Source organism: Mobula birostris, chromosome 21, assembly GCF_030028105.1.
Source record: "Mobula birostris isolate sMobBir1 chromosome 21, sMobBir1.hap1, whole genome shotgun sequence".
NCBI classification, from domain to species: Eukaryota; Metazoa; Chordata; class Chondrichthyes; order Myliobatiformes; family Myliobatidae; genus Mobula; species Mobula birostris.
Genome location: NC_092390.1, coordinates 65272503 through 65296032, shown reverse-complemented (window position 1 = coordinate 65296032; position 23530 = coordinate 65272503). Strand labels below are relative to the sequence as shown.

At 39.5% G+C, this 23530-nt stretch overlaps 1 protein-coding gene across 8 annotated transcripts in view; it reads left to right on the top strand.

Annotated features, from left to right (window-relative positions):
* The window catches only part of fam204a (family with sequence similarity 204 member A), an 81286-nt gene that overhangs the window by 10692 nt on the left and 47064 nt on the right, over nt 1-23530 (top strand). For 7 of the 8 annotated variants that reach the window (XM_072239628.1, XM_072239623.1, XM_072239627.1 and 4 more), the window contains 5 exons: nt 4337-4394; nt 5508-5622; nt 10809-10899; nt 15579-15666; nt 16038-16140. In XM_072239628.1, coding sequence (XP_072095729.1) covers nt 4363-4394; nt 5508-5622; nt 10809-10899; nt 15579-15666; nt 16038-16140 — 429 coding nt within the window. In that variant the 5' untranslated portion in view covers nt 4337-4362. The remainder of the gene's footprint in view (nt 1-4336; nt 4395-5507; nt 5623-10808; nt 10900-15578; nt 15667-16037; nt 16141-23530) is intronic. The other variant, XM_072239631.1, reaches the window with a different exon arrangement.

Sequence of the window (23530 nt, the reverse complement as noted above, 5' to 3'; positions counted from 1 at the left end):
GAGATTAAATAGTGCATTATAAAATTGAAGATGTACTTGGTTTAATAATGGCCAAGTGTTGGAGAGAAATCTAGTACACAGTGAATGAAAGTTCAGTATTTGCAAAGATGTGCTGAACGTGTACATAATTTGAAAGGTGCATTAGGGTGTCAATTGATGACTTCTGCTTGAGCCAGCATGAGGCCACCCACAGAGTGGAGGTGCCATGCCTTATATTCCATCTGGATACCCTGCAACCTGATGGCATGAATATTGAGTTCTTTTGGTGAACAAAAGCTCTCCCCTCCCCTTCCTCTATTCCCCACTCTGACCTTTTAATTCTCACCCACCTATTACTTCCCCTAGATCCCCTCCTCCTTCCCTTTCTCCTATGCTCCACTCTCCTCTCCTGTAAGATTCTTTCTTCTCCAGCCCTTGATCTTCTTGACATTTATCTTCTAGCTAGCTTCTTTCCCCTCCCCCCCACCTTTTTATTCAGGCATCTTGCCCCTTCCCTCTCAGTCCTGATGAAGGGTCTTGGGCCAAAACATCGACTGTTTACTCTTCTCCATAGACCTGCCTGACCTGCTGAGTTCCTCCAGCATTTTGTGTGTGTTTCTCACTGTAAAGGTGTGTTGAACTTGTGCATGATTGTAAACATAACCACTGTTGAATTTGCAGAAAATTTGGAAAATGTGTACTTAAAATTGAAAATTATATTAAGGTTGAGAAGAGGAATTAGATACATAACAAGTTAAAGAATAGTCAGAAGAATATTGAAACAGTTGTAAAAGTACAAAAGGAAGAGAATAGTTTGCTGTATCAATAAAAGTGATGGATTTAACAGACAAAGGGAGATAACTAATTTAGGATATGTTAAATGGAAATGAAAAAGAAAGCAAAATTGTAGATGAAAGCAAGGCAACGATGGACTGCTTTTCCTGAGTTTTCAGGGTGATGCAAGAGGAGGTGGAGCAGTTTGCCACATTAACTACATAGATGCAATATTGAAAAAGAGATGGTGTAACCTAGTGGAAAGGACTAGAGCCCTGATGACATATACCCAAGATTACTGATGGAACTCGCATCTCAAATATCAGAGGCTATGAATGCAATATTTCAACTGTTATTTCAATCTGGAAGTTATAACTGCAATATTTCAAACATCACTTGGCTCTGGAAGTTGTGCCAGAATACAAGTGCATTGGGATGATTTTGTAAGTGAAATGAACAGTCTAAGTACAAATTATTGCTTTTGTTCCCACCGTATACTACTCTTCAAAGGAGGAAATAGACACCTATAAATCAATCTGTTAACGCCTGTGATGGGTAAGCTAATAACATAAAGTGGAATGCTCCCCTGGAAAGAAGTGGGTTAATGAAGAACAGCATGAGTTTGGAAAGGCAAGTTTTGTCTGACAAGTTTAGTGAATTCCTTGAAAAAAAAATCAGTCTATTGCAGGCCAAAGGCAATTTTATGATTGTTGCACATATGGTCTTTGATTTGGTTTACATGTCCTCTTTTAGATTACTGGTGATAATACAGCTATAGCATGCTTCTTCTTCTATAATGAAGATACATAAGCAGTACATTGAGAGCTCTTTACATCTATGAATAGTCATAATTTGGCAGGAATATTATACCAAATAATAATATCACTGGGTTAAAAAGATCTGTGATCATGTCCAGTGTATGGGAGCTTAAGTTTTTTTTTGTAATGGTCTTAGTAACCTATACCAGTGCGGAAATAGTTCTGATGTTATTACAGAATTGGATTGTTAGCCAGTATATTTGCTTCATTTCATATTCATTATATTCCCACCAGTCAATCATACTACAAAGCTTGACATTTCTGTTAACAAAGGATGTTAAACCACTGGCTTGTTTGAAGTCAGTAAAATTTAGCAATGTACAGAGAAAAGACAATGATCAAAAGGCAATGCAAAATATTAGTGAAACCTTTAGTTCTTAAAATCCAACTTTTACAGAGTATGAACATGAGATTCTGCAGATGGTGGAAATACAGAACAACGCACACAAACTGCTGGAGGACTAAACAGTCAATGTTTCTTCCCCTCCATAGAGGATGCCAGACCTACTGAGTTTCTCCAGCATTTTGTGTCTGTTGTTTTACAAAGTAAAGATATTTTTACACTGTGTCACCTGAATTGTTAATTTTGGCTTATGTGAAATCTAAGTGAAATTCTTGCATAATATAATGTTTCATTTTTGTGTGTGATGTCATGGAATTTAAAAAAAATCCCAATTGTTATTAGATATGAAACCCATTTTTATTGGGCTTCTCTGGAAATGCAGCTCGTTAGCTCCTCGCCACTGGACTCCGTGAGAGAAACCCACCTTTCTTAGGCTTTGTATGCCTAGGGTGCGTATGACTTTGGTCCTGCTAAATCCATGAGGTTGGGATGTCTTGCCCACCCAAACCCCAGTTTGTGTGATTTACTGCCCCCAGCAATCGCCCGTCAGCAAGGATCGTCTACTGCATACAATTATAAAGAAGTATAGTTAAGAATGTTAACTTAAACAAACAATTATTAAAGGAAAGAGAGAAAAAAAGAAAAAGGGTCCATTATACTTGAACAGTCAAATGTGTACTTTAGTTGGAGCTCTTGAATTTGCCTGTCACTCATGTGCTGGACCCTTGGTCTGTGTGAGAGCACACACCACCTTCCAAATGTTGCTCGAAATCCATCTTGAACAAACGAGTTTCGCATGGAAGTATTGGTCCTTCCTCCTTGAAGCCATTCATCTGCACAGCACACCTTGTGCAACAGGGACAACATCCTCGGCCATCTTCCCTCCTGTCTTCTCCCAGCTCCCAACAAAAAAAGATCTCAACCAGTGTCTCTTGCAAACACTTCTTCCAATTTCACCATCCTGATTGGCTGACACCACATTCCTAAGTTGAACAACGAGGCTCTTATCTCAGCTCAAACCTAAGCAGGCTGAAAGCAGAACTGACTGCTCTTAAAGAACTGCTAAAATTAAATACCTAAGCATAGCAGTAAAAATCTTCACCAGTGTGTTACAGATACTTCGTAAATCAGCATCATATCAGTGAATTTTCATTCTTTGGCTCCATAAAGCATTAAGTCATGAATAACGTAGGTCTCAAAAATTGAAGTGAGCTTAAAGCCTGCTTTCAGTGTTATTTAAAGGACCCAGTTTTACCTGAAGCATCACCAAAGAGCCTGAAACTAAACTTAAAAAAGGCAATTGTTATGGATGATCCCGATGCTATCCCAAGCCCGGAACGATTATTAATTTCAGGTTACAGTCTATTCCCCATCCCCACCATTGTACTCCTAAGGTCCATCTCCCCAAGACCAACTCCTGCTAACTTTCTGATCATCTCCCTGATCAACCTACCTTCTTCCCATTTATTATCCCACCCAGGTCCTCTCCATTCCCACTGATTTCCATCACTCGTTTATAACCGTTAGGTTTCTCCGACTTCAGTCTACCGTATGGATTATCTTCCCAATCCACTCCCACAAGAACTCCATTCCTGAATGCATTTCCGCATCTGCACTTATGTAAGACCGCTTCTACTAAACATAATGCTTGTGTCAGAACTACAGAAGGCACACCACCCCACACATTACTGCTTTAATGTACAGTTTCAATGCATTAAAATGTTAAAAATAATATGTCTTTTCTTCATAGTAGTTTGTTTATTCCCTTTAAGAAAGATAATTAAGTTATGATCTGGTATGTTTAAAAACTGGAAATTTGGTTATCCTGGATTTGCAGCAGAGGTTCCCAATCTTTTTTATGCCATGGACCAATACCATTAAACACGGGGTTCGTGGACCCCAGGTTGGGAACTCCTGCTGTAGAGCAACCTTGCACACATTTGTAGAGTCTTGGTACCTTTTAGGAAATGTGTCTCCTTGGTATTCAGTAGAATTTCAAAGGTCTTAATGTTGAGTTTGTTGTCATATGCACAAATGCATGTTTGCAGAGGTAAATGAAAATCTATATAACCGCATCGCAGACACTTAGCAGCATATAAGTAGTGTTCACAATAAAAACATAATTAAACAATTTTTACAAGAACACAATTAGAACATAAAAAGTCCATTTTAGTATAAGGTGGCCATAGTGTTGTGGGACGGTTTACAAACTTTAGAACTGAATAGTAGCAGTTTTGAACCTGGTAATTTGGACTGTCAGGATTCTGTACTGGTAGTTGGGGATCTTTGATGACAGATGTTGCCTTCTTAAGGCAGTGCCTCATGTAGATTCAACGTAAATACTGTCATGTTAAATTAATATTTTTCATTCCAAATAGTTCAGTGTGAATGTATAAGTTATAAATTTTCCCTTGTTTTCAAGGCATAAATCCACTCCCAAAAACCGCAATGGTAGATTTCACAGACCAAAAACCATTCAGGTAAGAACTCTTTAGAAATCAGAAAATTTGCACACTAAGTTACAGGTTTTTTTAATGAGCATACTATATTAAAGTAGGGTGATGGGGTGGGGATACGTTTCCAGCAAAGGAGGAGTAAGGCGCTCCTTCCCTCTGCTAGCCTGCAGATCATCCTTGGACACCTGCTTAGCTTCCCCCCCCCCCCCGATCAGGGTCACATGAAGCTATAGGAACAAGTGGTGGATATTTGTATGAGCAGCTGGTGCATATCACAAGTCCTGGTTATGCAACCACTACTGCCAGGCAGAAAATCTGAAGAGTATTGATAATGGCTGGGGTCCCCTGTCTTTAAAGACACTGCCCAGAAGAAGACAATGGCAACCCACTTCTGTAGAAAAATTTGCCAAGAACAATCATGGTCATGGAATGACTATGATCGCCTGTTGTACAACTCGACACATAGCAAATGAACAATATTAGGATATCTATCCTAGCTATCTCAGTTTAGAATCAGTTTTCTCTTTTCAGACCCAGATTGATTTGTCTGAAGGAGAGAAAGAAATTACTAAAGAGGACAATATGAATCAAAAAATGTCATGAAGATGTCTGTGAAACTGTATCAGGATTTTGCTGTTCAGTCATCAAAGCAATGTTTATTTAGAGATGGATCCTAAACTTTTCTTTCAGTGGAATAAAAAAGATCTTTTGTAATGCATGTTTATCATTCTGACATAACTTAAACTTTTTTCAATAACTGTAGCCTATGTTAATGTAATGTGAATCTTTTCTGTTTCAGATCCAAAGCTGTTTGTGTAGATGTTCTAATTAAGTCAACCTTGTATTAACAGTTTTACTGGACTTCAATATTCACATTATGAAATCTGCTCATCAGTCTGCTAAATGCAACAATCTGTGGTTACCTGACATATCAAGTGAAATATTGAAAACTGCACTACAGTCCTAATGTAGTTATCAGTGTAGTTATTCAATGTTTATGTTTGTTTTCAAAAGCAAGATTTGTACATTTAAGTTTGTAAAGAATCTTTGTCTTCTACAATTTTCCTGTGAGTTGTTATTCTTCTCTCATTTCTGTGCTTCCTACTACTTTTCCTTTTTTTGTGTAACTTCTTTCAGCATGCTCCCTGAAGAGAGTGGCAGTACAAGTGAAGCAGATAGCAGTTTGAAGGAAACAAAACTTTCAGATGTAACAGAAGAGTGTCCATCCGGAGTTTCTCTACATCTATGGAAAGTATGTTTTTCATTATATGGTTAAGTTAGTAATAGTTGCTTAATTCTATTTTCTTTCACTTCTTCAGTTTTGTTATGCATTACAAACTGGCAACTATACAGTTGATTAATTTCCCCCGATGGGAAAGTCAAATGTTAATTGACTATTGAGGTATAGGAAAAACTGCAAACAATTGGTAGAGAATTTACGAATATGTCCTGCAGTAATCAAGGAACAACATTATTCATCTCAGAATCAGAATGGGAATCAGAATCAGAATCAGGTTTATTATCACCAGCATGTGTCGTGAAATTTGTTAACTTAGCAACAGCAGTTCAATGCAATACACAACATAGAAGAAGAAAAGAAAAACTAATAAAGAAATAAGTAATCAATTACAGTATACATAATTGAATAGATTAAAAATCGTGCAAAAAACAGAAATATATATTAAAAAGTGAGGTAGTGTTCATGGGTCCAATGTCCATTTAGGAATCGGATGGCAGAGGGGAAGAACCTGTTCCTGAATTGCTGAGTGTGTGTCTTCAGGCTTCTGTACCTCCTACCTGATGGTAACAGTGAGAAAAGGGCATGTTCTGAGTGCTGGAGGGCCATAATAATGGACACTGCCTTTCTGAGACACTGCTCCTTGAAGATACCCTGGGTATTTTGTAGGCTAGTACCCGAGATGGAGCTGACTAAATTTACAATCCTCTGCAGCTTCTTTCAGTCTTGTTTCAGTCCTCCCCCATACCAGAGAGTGATGCAGCCTTTCAGAATGCTCTCCATGGTACATTTTGAGTATATTTGTTGACATACCAAATCTCTTCAAACTCCTAATGAAGTATAATCACTGCCTTGCCTTCTTTATAACTACATCGATATGTTGGGACCAGGTTAGATCTTCAGAGATCTTGACGCCCAGGAACTTGAAACTGTTCACTCTCTCCACTTCTGATCCCTCTATGAGGATTGGTACGTGTTCCTTCCTCTTACCCTTCCTGAAGTCCACAATCAGCTCTTTCGTCTTACTGACGTTGAGTGCCAGGTTTTGCGGCAACACCACTCCACTAATTGGCATATCTCACTCCTGTACGACCTCTCGTCTCCATCTGAGATTCTACCAGCAATGGTTGTACAGGTGCACATTCCTTTATCTGAAATTCTGAAATCTAAAAAGCTCCGAAAACCAAAGTTTTTTTTCGCCAACAGCTGACGTCACTCAGGTGTGACGTGGCAGCATTAGCAGAGGCCGCCAGACTTCAGGTGTGGTTCAGCGCTCGTACTGGTTACATGTGCATTTGCTGTTCGCTGATATTTTGTGTTCACTGTTGACTTAGTGTTTAATTTCACTGTGAAAATGTCAAAAAGAGCTGCAGATACCCCTATGGGTAACAATGAGAAAAAGAGAAGGGATCTTCTCTATCAATAACGCAGAAAGTGGAGTTATTGCAGAAGCTTGATCGTGGTGTGTCTGTGCGGCGTCTTACTGAAGAAAATAGTGTCGGAACTACCACTGTATATGATTTAAATAAACAGAAAGACAAGTTACTGAAGTTTTATAGTGACAGTGACAGTGACGTCCTACATTTATTCCAATAAGTCATTTACCATCTGTTTGATTCAGTTTGTTTGAAGCTATATATTTTTATGTTTTATTGAATGTTTTTGTTGGAAATGAAATTTCTTCTTGTCATTATTCCGTAAACAATACAGTATAACAATTATTTAGATAGCGTTTACATTGTATTAGGTATTATAAGTAATCTAGAGATGAATTAAAGTATACGGAAGGATGTGGGTAGGTTTGGTGCGCCGCTGGGTCCTAAAGAGACTTGAGCATAAGTGTTTTTTTGGTATCGGCGGGGGGGGGGGCGGGCACGGGTCTGAAATCCAAAAAATTCTGAATTCCGAAATGCAACTGGCCCCAAGGATTTTGGATAAGGGATTGTGGACCTGTATCATCAGCAAATTTATAGATGATAATTGAACTATGCCTAGCCACGCAGTCATGGGTAGAGCACGGTCATAGAGAGAGTAGAGCCTTGGGCTAAGCACGCACCCCTGAGGTGCACCATTGTTGATCATCAGCAAGGAGGAGATGTTGTCACCAATCCACAGATAGTAAAGGTGCCAGCTAAACCCTTCAACACAATGGTTTTCTATAATTACTTCTACCAAGTGACAACTCCATTGCTCACCCTAAACATGAGGTAGGAAGGGATATTTTAGTTTTTGTCAGCTTTTATTCTTGTCATTTATTAGAAAAAGTTTATGGAAATTATTTGGAATAAAGATGTCAAAAAACACAAATTATGTTAGCAGCATAAAGTTACTCTGCCATCTGACAATAATCATCAGATTTGCACACTTATATAACATAATATTGCCATTCTTGTTATCTGCTTGGGAAAAGAGGTTATGTTAAAATAGGCAGATTTGCTGTTGGTTCTGTTGCACGAGAATCAATTCAGACCATCATACACAAGTGAAGAAGGAGTAGATATTGACTAAATTGAGTTCAGTGCTGATTAAAGAAGTTCACCTTCACATGATGATCAGTTTTTCGAGATTTTAGATTACCTAACAAGTGGTAAATTTTCCGTTACATTTTTGACAGTAACTTTATATCTGACAGGGAGACTTCAAGAAGTTTTGGAAGTGAGTCACCTATCACAAAATCTGCTAGGCACATATAGCTGCAGTATGATTGTGCTAGTTAAGTCTCTGTCCGTTGGTGAGCCGCAGGATATTAAACGTGGTTGTCCTTCAGTCACGCCAGATTAAGAGGAATGGTTTTTAGAGGACTCCTTGCTGTTTATTAACTCAAACTTCAGTGTTGCCCAAGACATATTATAGGCTAACATACATTTCTTTATTATCAGCGAGGTTGAGCATTGTGAAGAGATAAGTGAAAAGTATTATATGTGATTGAGGAAAGGTTTTTAATAAACAATTGAAGATAAAATTGGCAAGAGAGCATTTAAGAAAGAAATCAGGAGGCCTAAAGGAAGGTATGAGGTTGCCCTAGCAGAGAAGAAAAAGGAGAATCTAAGGGATTCTACAGATATGTTAAGAGCATATTGTGGGAAAGTTATTGGGAGATATTCCAGGGGACTGGATGTATATGTATCTGGATGGACATGTATTGATTGAGGATAGTTAGCTTGGCTTTGTGCGTGGTTCATCGTGTCTAACCAATCTTATAGAGTTTTTCGAAGAAGTTACCAGGAAAGTTATTGAAGGGAAGGTAGTAGATGTTGTCTACATGGACTTTAGTAAGGCATTTGACAAAGTCCTGCTTGGGAGGCTGGTCAAGAAGGTTCAGTTTCTTGGCATTCAGGATGAAGTAATAAATTGGATTGGACATTGGCTTTGTGGGAGAACCCAGAGTGCGGTAGTAGATGGTTGCCTCTGTGACTGGAGGTCCAAGCTAGTGGAGTGCAGCAGGGATCAGTGGTGGGTCCATTGCTGTTTGTAGTCTGTATCAACGATCTGGATGATAATGTGATTAACTGGATCAGCAAGTTTGCAGATGACCCCAAGATTGGGGGTGTAATAGACAGTGAGGAAGGCTATAGGTTGCAGTGGGATCTGGACCAGTTGGAAAAATGGGCTGAAAAATGGCAGATGGAATTTAATGCAGACAAGTGCAAGACATTGCACTTCGGTAGGATCAAACAGAGTAGGTCTTACACAGTGAACGATAGACCACTGAGGAATGCAGTAGTTCAAAGGGATCTGGGAATAAAGATCCATAATTTGTTGATAGATCTACTATCTATCACAGTTAGTTAGTGTTGTAAAGAAAGCTTTTGGCACATTGGCCTTTTCTCCTTGGAGCGACAGAGGATGAGAAGTGACCTGATAGATGTATATAAAATGATGAGAGCCATTGAATATGTGGATAGCCAGAGGCTTTTCCCCATGTGTGAAATGGCTAACACGAGGGGATATAGTTTTAAGGTGCTTGGAAGTAGGAACAAGGAGGATGTCAGAGGTAAGTTTTTCATACAGGGAGTGGTGGGTGCATGGAATGCACTGCCAGTGATGGTGGTAGAGACGGATACAATAGGATCTGTTAAGGGACTCTTAGATAGGTACATGGAGCTTAGAGCAATAGAGGGCAGTAAGGTAATTCTAGGCAGTTTCTGTAGTATATAACATGATCAGCGCAACATTGTGGGCCGAAGGGCCTGTAATGTGCTGTAGATTTCTATGTTTCTATGAATCACTGTATTGTGCTGTAGATTTCTATGTTTCTATGAATCACTGTATTGAGTACAGGAGACGAGATGTGATGGTGAAGTTGTATAAGACATTGGTGAGGCATAACTTGGAGTAATGTTGCAGTTTTGGTCACCTACCTATAGGACAGATGTAAGTAGGGTTGAAAGTGTACAGAGAAAATTTACAAGGATGTTGCCAGGTCTGCAAGACCTTAATTATAAGGAAAGATTGAATATTCGGATTTTATTTCTTGGAACATAGAAGATTGAGAGGAGATTTGATAGATGTATACAGAATTGTGAGAGGTATAGATAGGGTAAATGCAAGCAGGCTTTTTCCACTGAGGTTGGGTGGGACTACAACCAGAGGCCATGGGCTAAAGGTGAATGGTGAAAAGTTTAAGGGAAACATGAGGGGACATTTCTTCACTCAGAGGGTTGCGAGAATGTGGAATGGGCATATAAGCTCAAGTGGTGCATATAAGCTCAATTTCATTGTTTAAGAGAAGTTTGGATAGGTACATGGATGGTAGAGATAAGGAAGGCTAGGGCCCTGGTGCAGGTCATTGGGAGCAGCCAGTTTAATGGACATGGTTATTTTCTATAGTGCTTTCAGTATATAGAAGTACTCCATTGACTCACTGATTTGAATTTATCACAGAGTGGCCCAGGCACATACTATCAGAGACATTTCCTTCCATATCACTTCCCTCACCTTTGCAACTTACAATACCTTGTTCCTTTTGTGTGTCAGATCTGACAAAGGATCTTTGATCTGAAGCATTAACTCTCTTTCTCTTTCCAGATGCTGCCTCTTTGCAAACTGTTCCCAGTATAATGTTCTTACCTCCATCATGAATAATTGTCTGATTTGTGAAATACTATCCATTCATTCACATCTGTGAATTAAATTGCAGCATGCACAATAATGATCTGTTGAAGTTCTTTTGTTATTTTAATCCTGTTTTGTTTTCTCAGAAATTTCAGGAATTGAAAGAAAAAAGGAGTGCTGTAGCTCAGCTCTCATTAAAAAAGAGGGTGAGACGAAAACGAAAAGCTTCTGCTGCAGGTATGACTTATTGAGAAATTATTTACTCATTCAATTATTAACGAAAATTGGTAGCAGCAAATTGTGTACTAATGTCATGTAGAATCACAATTCATAAAATAATGTTAATTAAGTAATAATCCACGCTGAGATCCACCGACACATTTCATGCATGTTTCCATACATGTGATAATTTAGCTGAATCTGAGTCTGAGATACTTCATATTTATTAGTTTTTCTAATCTATCAGAACTTATCTAAAACTGTTTAGTACATTTTTCTATAAGTTGCTCTGTAGCGCTCCAGCCTGTGGTAAAACTGCCCAGCGGATTATCGGCACCCAATTGCCCACCATTGAGAACACCTACCATAAACGCTGCCTGAGCAGGGCGAAAAGCATTATCAAGGATGCACCTCACCCTAACCATGGGCTTTTTACTGTCCTCCCATCCAGTAGGCACTACAGGAGCCTCCGCTCCCGCACCCGCAAGCACAGGAAGAGCTCCTTCCCTGAGGTTGTAACCCTGCTGAACCTCACATCACAGCACTAAGCAGTATTGCACCCATATTGTACTGTCCCAGTACTTTTGTATTTGTGTGCTGTAGCAGTTACTTTTTATTCGCAGTTATTTTGTAAGTAACACTATTCTTCACATTTCTGGTCAGATGCTAACTGCATTTGATTGGCTTTGTATCTGTACTCAGCACAATGACAATAAAGTTGAATCTAATCTAATATAGTACATATCTCTAATCCAGGGGTTTCCAACCTTTTTTATGTCGTGGACCAATGCCATTAAGCAAGGGGTCTGCTGGCCCTGGTTTGGGAACCCCTTCTTGAACCTGTACAGGCCCAGTGTTTCTCTCATTCACCTTGAGTGAGTCTCATCACTATGGATTACTTAGGAAACAGATCTGAGGTGAAACTACAGCGCTTTACGTAGTAAAGTGTTGCTATAATCACGCTGCCTCAGGAAAAAAGTACTACTTATTTTTCATTTTACTTTCGTTAATGACTGGGATTGAGCCTGTTACTGCTCTTTCCTACTTATTAATATGTGGATGCGTTTTAAAACAGATGTCCAAATTTATAAAAAGAATAAAAACAAGCAACAGAAGAATGTCAACCGTATGTCGCTTAGCTGCTGCTTGTTTGCTTAATAAGGCTGTGGCTAAATGATTACTGTCTTGTTTCCCATTTCCCTCGATCCTCTCAGCATTCAAAACTATGTTGATCACAGCTTTGAATATATTGATTGACTGAGCACTTCCAATCCTCTGAGTAGAAAATTCCAAAGATTTTCAAAACCTTTGATGCAAAATTTCTCTTCACCTCAATTCCAAATAATCAACTCCTTATTCTGAAATGCTTCATCTTAGTTTTTATTCTCCAGCCTCAGAACTTCTCAGAATCTTGCACATCTCAGTAAGAAAGCTTCTTATTCCAAATTCTGTGGGGTAAAAACTAATTTGTCTCAGTTACTAAAGATTATGGTACATCCCATCATAGAGCTCAGTCTGGTAAAGATATTTCACATTGAGTCTTATCTGCAGATTCCAAACCTACAGTTATGGCAGGATCAACTCTTCACCAACCCCCATCTCAAGATTTTACCACTCACCCATACACTATGGACAACGTACCACAGTAAATTAACCCATCAACCTCTACGTCTTTGGGATGTATGAAGAAATCAGAGCACCTAGGCAGAAACAGAAACAGTCTGTCTACTGCCCTTGCAGTGTGTTGTGTACAAAGCTAGGCAGGGAGTTAAACACCTACTCAAAAATCACCCAAGCTAGAAACTTTCTTCGGGATTTTTAATGAGAAAACTTTGTAAAACTAGTTAAGTAAAACGTATTAGATTCAATTTTTAATCTCTCCCTCTCCCAGTGTAGAGTGCCCCCCGCTTAAAAACATCCACCATTGTTTCAGTACCTAAAAAGACCAAGGTAACATGTCTGAACGATTGGCGTCCTGTCACACTCACCTCAATAATAAGCAAACGCTTTGAGAGGTTGGTCAAGGACTACATCTGCAGCATGCTACCACCCACACTGGACCCCATACAATTCGCTTACTGGCACAACCAATCAACAGATGACACCATAGCTCTACACACCGTCCTTACACGTCTGGGAAAGAGGGATGCTTATGTGAGGATGCTGTTCTTGGACGACAGTTCAGTAATCAACACCATAATTCCCTCCAGACTTGACAAGAAGCTCAGAGACCTCGGCTTCACCCTGCCTTGTGTAGCTGGATCCTGGATTTCCTGTCAGATTGCCGGCAGATGGTAAGAGTGAGCTCCCTCACCTCTCACCTCTGCCCTCTGACCCTCAACACAGGTGCCCCTGAGGGCTGTATACTAAGTCCTCTCCTTTACTCCCTGTATACCCATGACTGTGTCGCTACCCAAAGCTCCAATCTGCTAATTAAATTTGCTGATGACACTACACTGATTGGCCTAATCTCAAATAATACTGAGGCAGCCTACAGAGAAGAAGTCATCACCCTGATTCAGTGGTATCAACCTCTCCCTCAAAGTCGCAAAAACAATGGAGCTGGTTGTGTAGAACAGGAGGAATGGAGAGAGGCTAACCCCTGCATAAACATTGCCGAGGATTTCATGTGGTCTGTACATACTGGCTGTGTGGTGAAAAAGGCATAACAGCACCTCTTTCACCTCAGATGGTTGGTGTAGGCCCCCAAATCCTAAGAACTTTCTATAGGGACACAATTGAGAGCATCCTGACTGACTGCATCACTGCCTGGTGCGGAAACTGTACTTCTCTCAATCGCAGGACTGTGCAGAGAGTGGTGCGGACAGCCCAGCACATCTGTAGGTGTGAACTTCCCGCTATTCAGGACATTTACAAAGACAGGTGTGTAAAAAGGGCCCGAACAGTCATTGGGGATCCGCGTCACCCCAACCACAAACTGTTCCAGCTACTACCATCTGGGAAACAGTACCGCAGCATAAAAGCCAGGACCAACAGTCTCCGAGACGGCTTCTTCCACCAGGCCATTAGACTCCTTAATTCCTGCTGATGCTACTGTATTTTTATGTTATATTTACTATCCTGTTTATATAGTATTTATTATAAGTTAGTATAAATTGCACATTGTACATTTAGACAGAGACGTAATGTAAAGATTTTTACTCCTCATGTATAAAGGATGTGAATAATAAAGTCCATTTTAATTCTAATACAGAATCATTGTGTGGCTGAGTATACTAATATTATCAATTATTCTCATGATGAGTGTTAAACAGGGTAATGCATACATGCAACATTCTGTAGCTATGGTGTGGATGAGAGTGAACTTGGAGCACAACGATAGCTTAATAGTGATAAATGATAAACATAATACTTCCTTCAAAGTATATCTACTTTGTGTTTACCAATGTTAAGAAGCTCAAGACTCAGATATTGATGTTTCAGGGCAAATAAAGATTGGATGGAAATGAATGTGTTTGCTCCAAGTTGAAATCCAAATTAAACCACATAGGAAATAATGTAAAAAGAACAGTTTACAAACAGGCAGTGATGACTGTACAAAACAAATTGCGTACAAAATGAGCAGCACCTCCAGAGGCAGAACATTCTCACCTTATCTCCTTCCCCTCCAGGGTCATGGGACCATTCACCGGTACCCTCCCTAACAGGATGAGCTGGGGTTTGGGAACAAGGTGCCTTGCAGGTGGTATGGTCCACAGCAACTCTGGGAGATCGTGAAATCTTTTACTAGAGCATAATACTCAACATAGGAATGGGAGAGCGATTTTTTTTTTGCTTCTGCCAATTTGAGTTGCAAAATTTATTCATAATCTTTGAAGAGGAAAGCTTATTCTTACTGAGGAATGACAGGGGAACGTGCCTTCATTGAAGTTAAAAGCAAAAGATTGGCAGAGCTGTTGTTTGTGTGAGTACAGCGCTACAAGGACTCGATGGATCCAGTAGCCTCCTGCAAACTTAAGAGTGTAAGACTTGGGGGGGGCCAGGCTGAAGCTGCTGTACATTCCTCAAGAGCAATTCAGTCAGCATGATCAGTTTGGGCCAAGGGGCTTGTTCCTGTGTTATTTAACTCTTATTTCTGTATGACTTAGAAACATAGAAAACCTACAGCACAATACAGGCCCTTTGGCCCACAATGCTGTGCCAAACATGTACTTTAGAAATTACCTAGGGTTACCCATAGCCTTCTACTTTTCTAAGCTCCACGTACCTATCCAGGAGTCTCTTTAAAGACCCTATTGTATCCACCTCCACCACAGTCGCCGGCAGCCCGTTCCACACACTTACCACTCTCCGCATAAAAAAAACTTACCCGACATCCAAGCACCTTAAAAAAGTCACTTATTGACTGCCCACCACCAATACCACTGAAGGATATTCATGATATAGATTGATAAAATAATTGATAACGATATACAGAACCTTAGAAGGAGATTTTGTACGTAACAATAAGTCTTTCATTTCTGTATCTTAGAACTTTAATTCTCTGAAGGTAATAATAATTGAAGGATTTCACAAGTCAATAATTCAAAATAGATAATACTCCATATCATTCTTTCTGGACATCATTTGTCCTCAATCCTTTGTAAGCTAATGGAAAAAATTATGTCAGTATTAGAAATGTTTTTGGATCATCATAGTTAATGGATTTGTATATAATCAAAATTATACTTGTGCAGAAGGCCTGATAAATGTGGGAAGGAATAATGAGGAGACTTCCATCGGAGTGCAGAACTCCATGCAGGAGCAGAAAACTGAGACTGAAAGGTATTTCAGTGGAATTAATGTACAGACTTTATCAGTTTTCTCACAGTTGTGGAATGATGTTGTATTTTTTAAAATTGTTAAACCAATTTAATAAGAATATTTCAACAATACTTCTAAAATGAGCTTAAATTAGTTCTTCCTGAATATAATTCAGTCAATAAAATTCTCAATAGTTATGCAGAATGCTTAGTTAATGCCTATCACTTTGAAATTTGTTTTCCACATAACACTCCTGTAGAAAATAATGATGATATCAAGAGAGTGATAGGCATTATTATATAAGATGGTAATAATTTGATTATTGAAAGTTTTACTTTTTCAAATTGTAATTAATTTTATGCTGGTCATGTTAATATTATCCTTGATTTTAGCAGCGAGCTGGCCCTGAGGAAGGCCCACTGGGGTGAACTAAGGCAATATTTTGGAGCAAATGATAGATTTAAGTCTCCTGCATGCAACACATCTCGTTCAAAGGTAATAATGTTCCCTAATTTTATTGTATGCAACTTTGATTTTCATAAGACAGGCCTTACTATAGATGAAACGAAGTCTGAAGTGCTTGATAAATAACCTTGTGCGGCATTATCAACAGAGCTAGCAGGAAAGAATTAGAAGTGGTGACTGAATACTTGGTCAAAGAAATAGTCTTGAGTGGTAAACAGTTAGGATGGAAGTGACAAAATGTAGAACTGAGGTGACTGTGATTTTAGCGTCATATATGATTCCAGGGTAAGTTTCAACTCAGCATCAATTCCAACATTAAGGTTGCCTTTTTTCCAGCTTTCTAATATCATATCAATATGGATTATGTCAACTTATCTGCTGCTTGATCTCTCATCCTTATCATTGTTACCTCCAGACTAAACTACTGTAATACAGCACTGGGCCATCGTGGACTGTCTCTGAACTTAAGCTCTTCTAAAGCATCCTGCCTTGTGCCTTACCATTTATTCAGCCCTGTGCTTATTAATCTACTTTGATCACTGATTAAGCAACATTATGATTTGAAAATCTATTCTTATTTTCATATTTGTCATTGGCACACTCATCATAAGACCATAAGAGACGTAGGAACAGAATAAGCTATTTGGCCCATTGAGTCTGCTGCACTATTATATCACAGCTGATTATTATCTCCCTCAACCCCATTCTCCTACCTTCTCACCGTAACCTTTGAAACCCTTGCTAATCATGGATCTATCTACCTCTGCTTTAAATATACCCAATGACTTGATTAGTAAGGGCATGAAAGGTTAGGGGAGAAGGCAGGAGATTGGGGCTGAGAGAGAAATGGATCAGCCATGATGAAATGCTGGAGCAGACTTGATGGGCCAAATGGCCTAATTCTGCTCCTATGGCTTATGATCTTATGACTTGACCTCCACAGCTTTCTGTGGCAATGAATTCCAGGTGCACCACCCTCTTACTCTCTTATTGCAATTGTGTCTGACATGTAACACTGTGAAGATCTTCCCTTTTATTCATCCCTGATTATAAATGTTTCAATGCAGTGGGGTTTGCCTTCCCTACTCTGAAATTTTCTCCTGGAACTTCCCTCCCTTAACCATTTCTGTTTTCTCCCTTTGGGTTGCTCCTCATGAACTATTATTTAAGTGATGTTTTCTAAACTATCTTCTGTGATTCATTGCAAATTCCATTTGATAATTTCCTGTAAAACATTATGGAACTTTATAATATTCCACACACAAGTGCACCTTGCTGTTACTGATTTGTTAGGCAGGAAGGATTTATGGAGAGTGGAGAATGGAGAACGGAAGCTCAACAACAGGTGGAAAAAGTCCTGCCCTCACACTTTGTCATCTGCTAAACTGTCAACTTCCTTGAATGCTATTAAACAGCATTTCTGAGTAAAATCATTTAAAACCTAACAAAAATGACTCAGAAATTTTGCTGGTATTTCTGAGAAGAAATCCTGATAGTTCAATTTCAAATTACCTACAATTCCTAACAAGTACTGGCTGAATAAATATTCAACACGTGTTCCAGTCAAACTTAATTTTACAAACCTTCCCATTTTAAAATTGTTCACATCAAGGTCTAACTGATTGCATTACCATCTGGTGTGGAGGGGAAATGCATAGTATGAGGAAAAGCTGCAGGAAGTTGTTAAACTCATCCAGTCCTATCAAGGGCACTAGTCTCCCCAACATTGCGAACAGCTTCAAAAGACAATGCCTCAAAGAGGCAGCATCCATCATCAAGGACCCCCATATTTGCCCAGCACAAACCTCTTAAAACAGAAGGGAAGGCAAATCACCTTTGATGCCAGGGACTTTCTCACAAAGATAATGGGTTATGATCTTATGTTCTGGTAATATTCATCTCCTTCCCTTCTCTATTTTTTCCATTCCCATAAAGGCTACCCCTACCCTCTTACCTTTTCTCTTATCCTTACCTGCCTATCACTTCACTTTGGTGACCCTCTACCTTTCTTTCCTCCTATGATCCATTTTCTTATCAAATACCATCTTCTTAAGCCCCTTAACTTTCTGCCTCCTGGCTTTTCACTTCATCCCCCCTCCCCCACTCATCTATCTTCCCCCACCCCACCTGCCAGCTTGCCCTCCGTTTCCTCTCCCCACTTCCCTCCTCTTCTAACTATTTCTCCTTCCTTTCCGGTCCAGATGAAAGGTTCTGACCCAAGATGTCGGCTGTTTATTCCTCTTCGTAGCTGCTGCCTGACCTGCTGAGTTCCTCCAGCATTTATTGTGTATTACCCTGGATTAACAGCATCTGCTGAATTTCTTGTGTTTATGAATATGACCATTATTTATACCAGTAAAGTTCTACTTTATTTAATCATTTAGCAAGTTGTAAAACAGGGTTTTTGGCTTTTGGGGACTGTTTATTCTCCCTGATAAATTTCTATGCTTCATTTTCAGAATCCATTTGGACAATAGCCATGTTCAGTCTGTTTTTTTTTTTACCAACATTTAATCTTTAAATGTTTATAATCCACAGTAAGATAAAGATCACTTTTCTATTTTATAGTGCAAAATGAGATGAAGGACAAATCAAATTTATAATCTCTTTCCCAAATGTATTTGGCAAGTCATGAATTCGAGCCAGGGAATGGTACTTCCTTCATTATCATTGCTTTAACAATATCCACTTTATTAGGTACACCTGCACACCTGTTTTTAATGCAAATATCTAATCTGCTGATCATGTGGCAGCAAATCAATGCACAAAAGTATGCAGAATTGGTGCAATAATAACAAGGTTGTCGTGATTTTAATTTCTCCAATATTGATTGGCATCTCCCTAGAGCAAGGGGTTTAGATGGGGTGGAGTTTTTTAGGTGTGCTCCAGAAGGTTTTCTGACACAATATGTAGATAAACCTACAAGAGAAGAGGCTATACTTGATCTGATATTGGGAAATGAACCTGGTCAGGTGTCAGGTCTGTCAGTGAGAGAGCATTTTGGAGATAGTGATAACAATTCTGTCTCCTTTACCATACATTGAAGAGGAGTAGGAACAGACAAGTCAGAAAAATGTTTAATTGAAGTAAAGGGAAATATGAAGCTATCAGGCAGGAACTTGGAAGCATAAATTGGGTGCAGATGTTCTCAAGGAAATATACAGCAGAAATGTTGCAAATGTTCAGGGGATATTCCCTGAACATTTCTGCATAGATACACTCCAATGAGACAGGGAAAGGATGGTAGGGTACAGGAACGATGGTGTACAAAAGCTGCAGTAAATCTAGTTAAGAAGAAAAGAAAAGCTTATGAAAGGTTCAAAAAGCTAGGTAATGATAGAGATCTAAAAGATTATAAGGCTATCAGGCAGGTGCTTAAGAATGAAATTTAGGAGAGCCAGAAGAAGCCATGAGAAGGCCTTGATGAGCAAGATTAAGGAAAACCCCAAGGCATTCTACGAGTATGTGAAGAGCAAGAGGATAAGACATAAGAGAATAGGACCAATCAAGTGTGACAGTGGAAAAGTGTGTATGGAATGGGGGGAGGTAGCAGAAGTACTTAATAAATACTTTGCTTCAGTATTCACTACAGAAAAGGACCTTGGTGATTGTAGGGATGGCTTACAGTGGACTGAAAAGCTGGAGCATATAAACATTAAGAAAGAGAATGTGCTGGAGCTTTTGGAAAGCATCAAGTTGGATAAGCCACTGGGACTATTTGAGATGTACCCCAAGCTACTGTGGGAGGCTGAGCCTCTGGCAATGATCTTCACATCATCAATGGGGATGGGAGAAGTTCTGGAGGATTGGAGGGTTGCAGATGTTGTGCCCTTGTTCAAGAAAGGGAGTAGAGATTGCCCAGGAAATTATTGACCATTGAGTCTTACCTCAGTGGGTTGATGGAGGAGATCCTGAGAGGCAGGATTTATGAACATTTGGAGAGGCATAATATGATGAGGAATAGTCAGCATGGCTTTGTCAAAGACAGGTCATGCCTTATGAGCCTGATAGAAATTTTTGAGGATGTGACTAAATGCATTGATGAAGGTAGAACAGTAGATGCTGCTAAGGTACCCCATGCAAGGCTTATTGAGAAAGTAAGGAGGCAAGGGATCCAAGGGGGCTTTGCTTTGTGGATCCAGAACTGGCTTTCATACAGAAGTGGTTGTAGATGGGTCATATTCTGCATGGAGGTCAGTGACCAGTGGTGTGCCTCAGGGATCTGTTCTGGGACCTCTTTCTCTACATGACTTATGTAAATGACCTGAATGTGGAAGTGGAGGGATGGGTTAGTAAATTTGCTCATGACACAAAGGTTGGGGGTGTTGTGGATAGTGTGGAGGGCTGTCAAAGGATACAGTGACACATTGGTAGGATGCAAAACTGGGCTGAGAAGTGGCAGATGGAGTTCAACCCAGATAAATGTGAGATGGTTCATTTTGGTAGGTCAGATATGATGGCAGAATATAGAATTAATGGTAAGACTCTTAATGTGGAGGATCAGAGGGATCTTGGGGTCCGAGTCCAGAGGACGCTCAAAGCTGCTGTGCAGGTTGACTGTGTGTTTAAGAAGACATACGGTGTATTGGCGTTTATTAGCTATGGGATTGAGTTTAAGAGCCGAGAGGTTTTGTTACAGCTACATTGGACCCTGGTCAGACCCCACTTGGAGTACTGTGCTCAGTTCTGGTCACCTCACTACAGGAAGGATTTGGAAACTATAGAAAGGGTGCAGAGGAGATTTACAAGGATGTTTCCTGGATTGGGGAGCATGCCTTATGAGAACAGGTTTGAGTGAACTTGGCTTTTTCTCCTTGGAGCGACAGAGGATGAGAGGTGACCTGATAGAGGTGTATAAAATGATGAGAGGCATTGATTGTGTGGATAGTCAGAGGCTTTTTCCCGGGGCTGAAATGGCTAACACCAGAGGACACAGTTTTAAGATGCTTGGAAGTAGGTACAGAGGAGACGTCAGGAGTAAGTTTTTCACGCAGAGAGTTGTGAGTGCGTGGAATGGGCTGCCAGTGGCGGTAGTGGAGGCAGGAACGATAGGGTATTTTAAGAGACTCCTGGACAAGTACCTGGAGCTTAGAAAAATAGAGGTCTATGGGTAACCCTAGGTAATTTCTAAAATAAATGCATGTTTGGCACAACATTGTGTGCTGAAGGGACTGTATTGTGCTGTAGGTTTTCTGTGTGACTATGTTTCTATGGTCAAGAGGTTCAGTTGTTGTTCAGAATGGGGAAGAAATGTGATCTCAACAACTTTTATTGTAGAATGGTTGTTGGTGTCAGACGGGGTGGTTTGAGTATCTCAGAAATTACTGATGTCCTGTGGTCTTCATGCACATCAGTATCTAGAGCTGACAGAGAATAGTGAAAAAAAGAAAAGAAATCCATTTTTTTGGTGGGCGAAAATGCCTTGTTAATGAGAGGTCGGAAGAGAATGGCCAGACTGATTGAAGCTGACAGAAAGACGACAGTAACTCAAATAACCACGTGTTACATCAGTGGTGTGCAGAAGAGCATCTCTGAATGCACAACACATTGAATCTTGAGGTGATTGGACTACACCAGCAGAAGACCATGAACTTTATTAGGTACAGGAGATACCACATAAAGTTGCCACTGAGTATATGTTGCACTAAGATCATATGGTGAAGGTACACAAGAACAGCACATAGAAAGTTTACCCTTGTCAAATGTGCAGCAGAAAAACAATGACTAAAGGATGCAATGTGTCTTTACACTGTAGTCTGTTGACGCTTAGTGAGACTTCACAGTCAGCTCACTGTCTTGTAGGCACTTGCAGGCTTTACTGTGCAAGATAGTTTAATAACAAATGTCTGCATACCAAAGTTAAATATTTAGACACTCTAATACCTGATAAAGATTGACAACGTTAATCAGTATGCTTTATGTCACCTTAATGGCATTGTAAAAAAAGAAAGGAAAAAACATCTTTCTGCTTCAGGGTCTGAATTGATGGACTAATATTTAAGATATAATTGATGTAAAACAGGTTAAAACCAGTTCAGTGAAGTACAGATTGCAAAAATTCAAATATCACACCATCATTTAAACTCTGTTTTATGTCTTCTACCATTGGATGATTTAAATCTTTAACATCTTGAGATAAGAATTTAGTGTGTGAAGAAAATTTTCCAGTAGCAGGACGACTATAACATAAGATTGCCAAGACATTGCACGTCAAGTTGACAGCTATTGGTGTATAGTTCTTGAATACAAAAAAAGTGCAATTGTCAATCCAGTTCAATACTTCAGACTCTGAAATACAGAACCATTATCACTTGTGTTGGTGCAATTAAACATTGTTACCTGAAATAGTATGTTAGTAGGCATTGCACAGTAATGCAGCTAGTTTGCTATTTTATTTAATTCTATATGCGAAGATGCTGTGACAACATTTGCCAAACTGAACATTATGTTTTATGTTAGTTATTAAAATGGAGCCTGTTGTCAGATTGAGAGACAAATGTTGTTCCTTAGAAATTCAGGGCTGCCTGGTGGGGGAGGGGGAAAACTACTGCACAGGACTGAAAGAAGCTGCAGAGGGTTGTAAATTTAGTCAGCTCCACCTTGGATACTTGCCTACAGAGTACCCAGGACATCCTCAAGGAGTGGTGTCTCAGAAAGGTAGCGTCCATTATTAAGGATCTCCAGCACCAGGGCATGCCCTTTTCTCACTGTTACCATCAGGTAGGAGATACAGAAGCCTGAAGGCACACACTCAGTGATTCAGGAACAGCTTCTTTCCCTCTGCCATCCGATTCCTAAACGGACATTGAACCCCTGGACACTACCACACTTTTTTTAATATACAGTATTTCTGTTTTTTGCACGTTTTTAATCTATTCAATATACATTTACTGTAATTGATTTATTTATTACAGTATTGTTATTTTTTCTTCTATAGTATGTATTACATTAAACTACTGCTGCTAAGTTAACAAATTTCACGTCATATGTCATTGATAATAAACCTGATTCTGATTTTGACATCACAGCAGTTTGTATTTAAATGCACATAGCATCAGGAATAAGGTGAATTAACTCAAGGAGCAATTAGAGATTGGTCGGTATGACATAGTGGCATCACTGACTTATGGCTGAAAGAAGGCCATAGTTGGGAGTTTAACATCAAAGGATATACTTTGTAACAAAAGGACAGGCTAAAAGGCATAGGCAGTAGTGTGGCTGTGTTGGTAAGAGATGGAATTACATTTTTCGAAAGAGGTGACATAGGGTCAGAGAATATTGAATCTTTGTGGGTGGAGTTAAACTGCAAGAGTTTAAAAAAAAATCATTATGGGAATCATATATAGGCCTCCAAATAGCAATCAAGATGTGAGGTTGAGATTGCAAAGGGAGCTGGAAAGGGCATGTAATAAGGGTAATG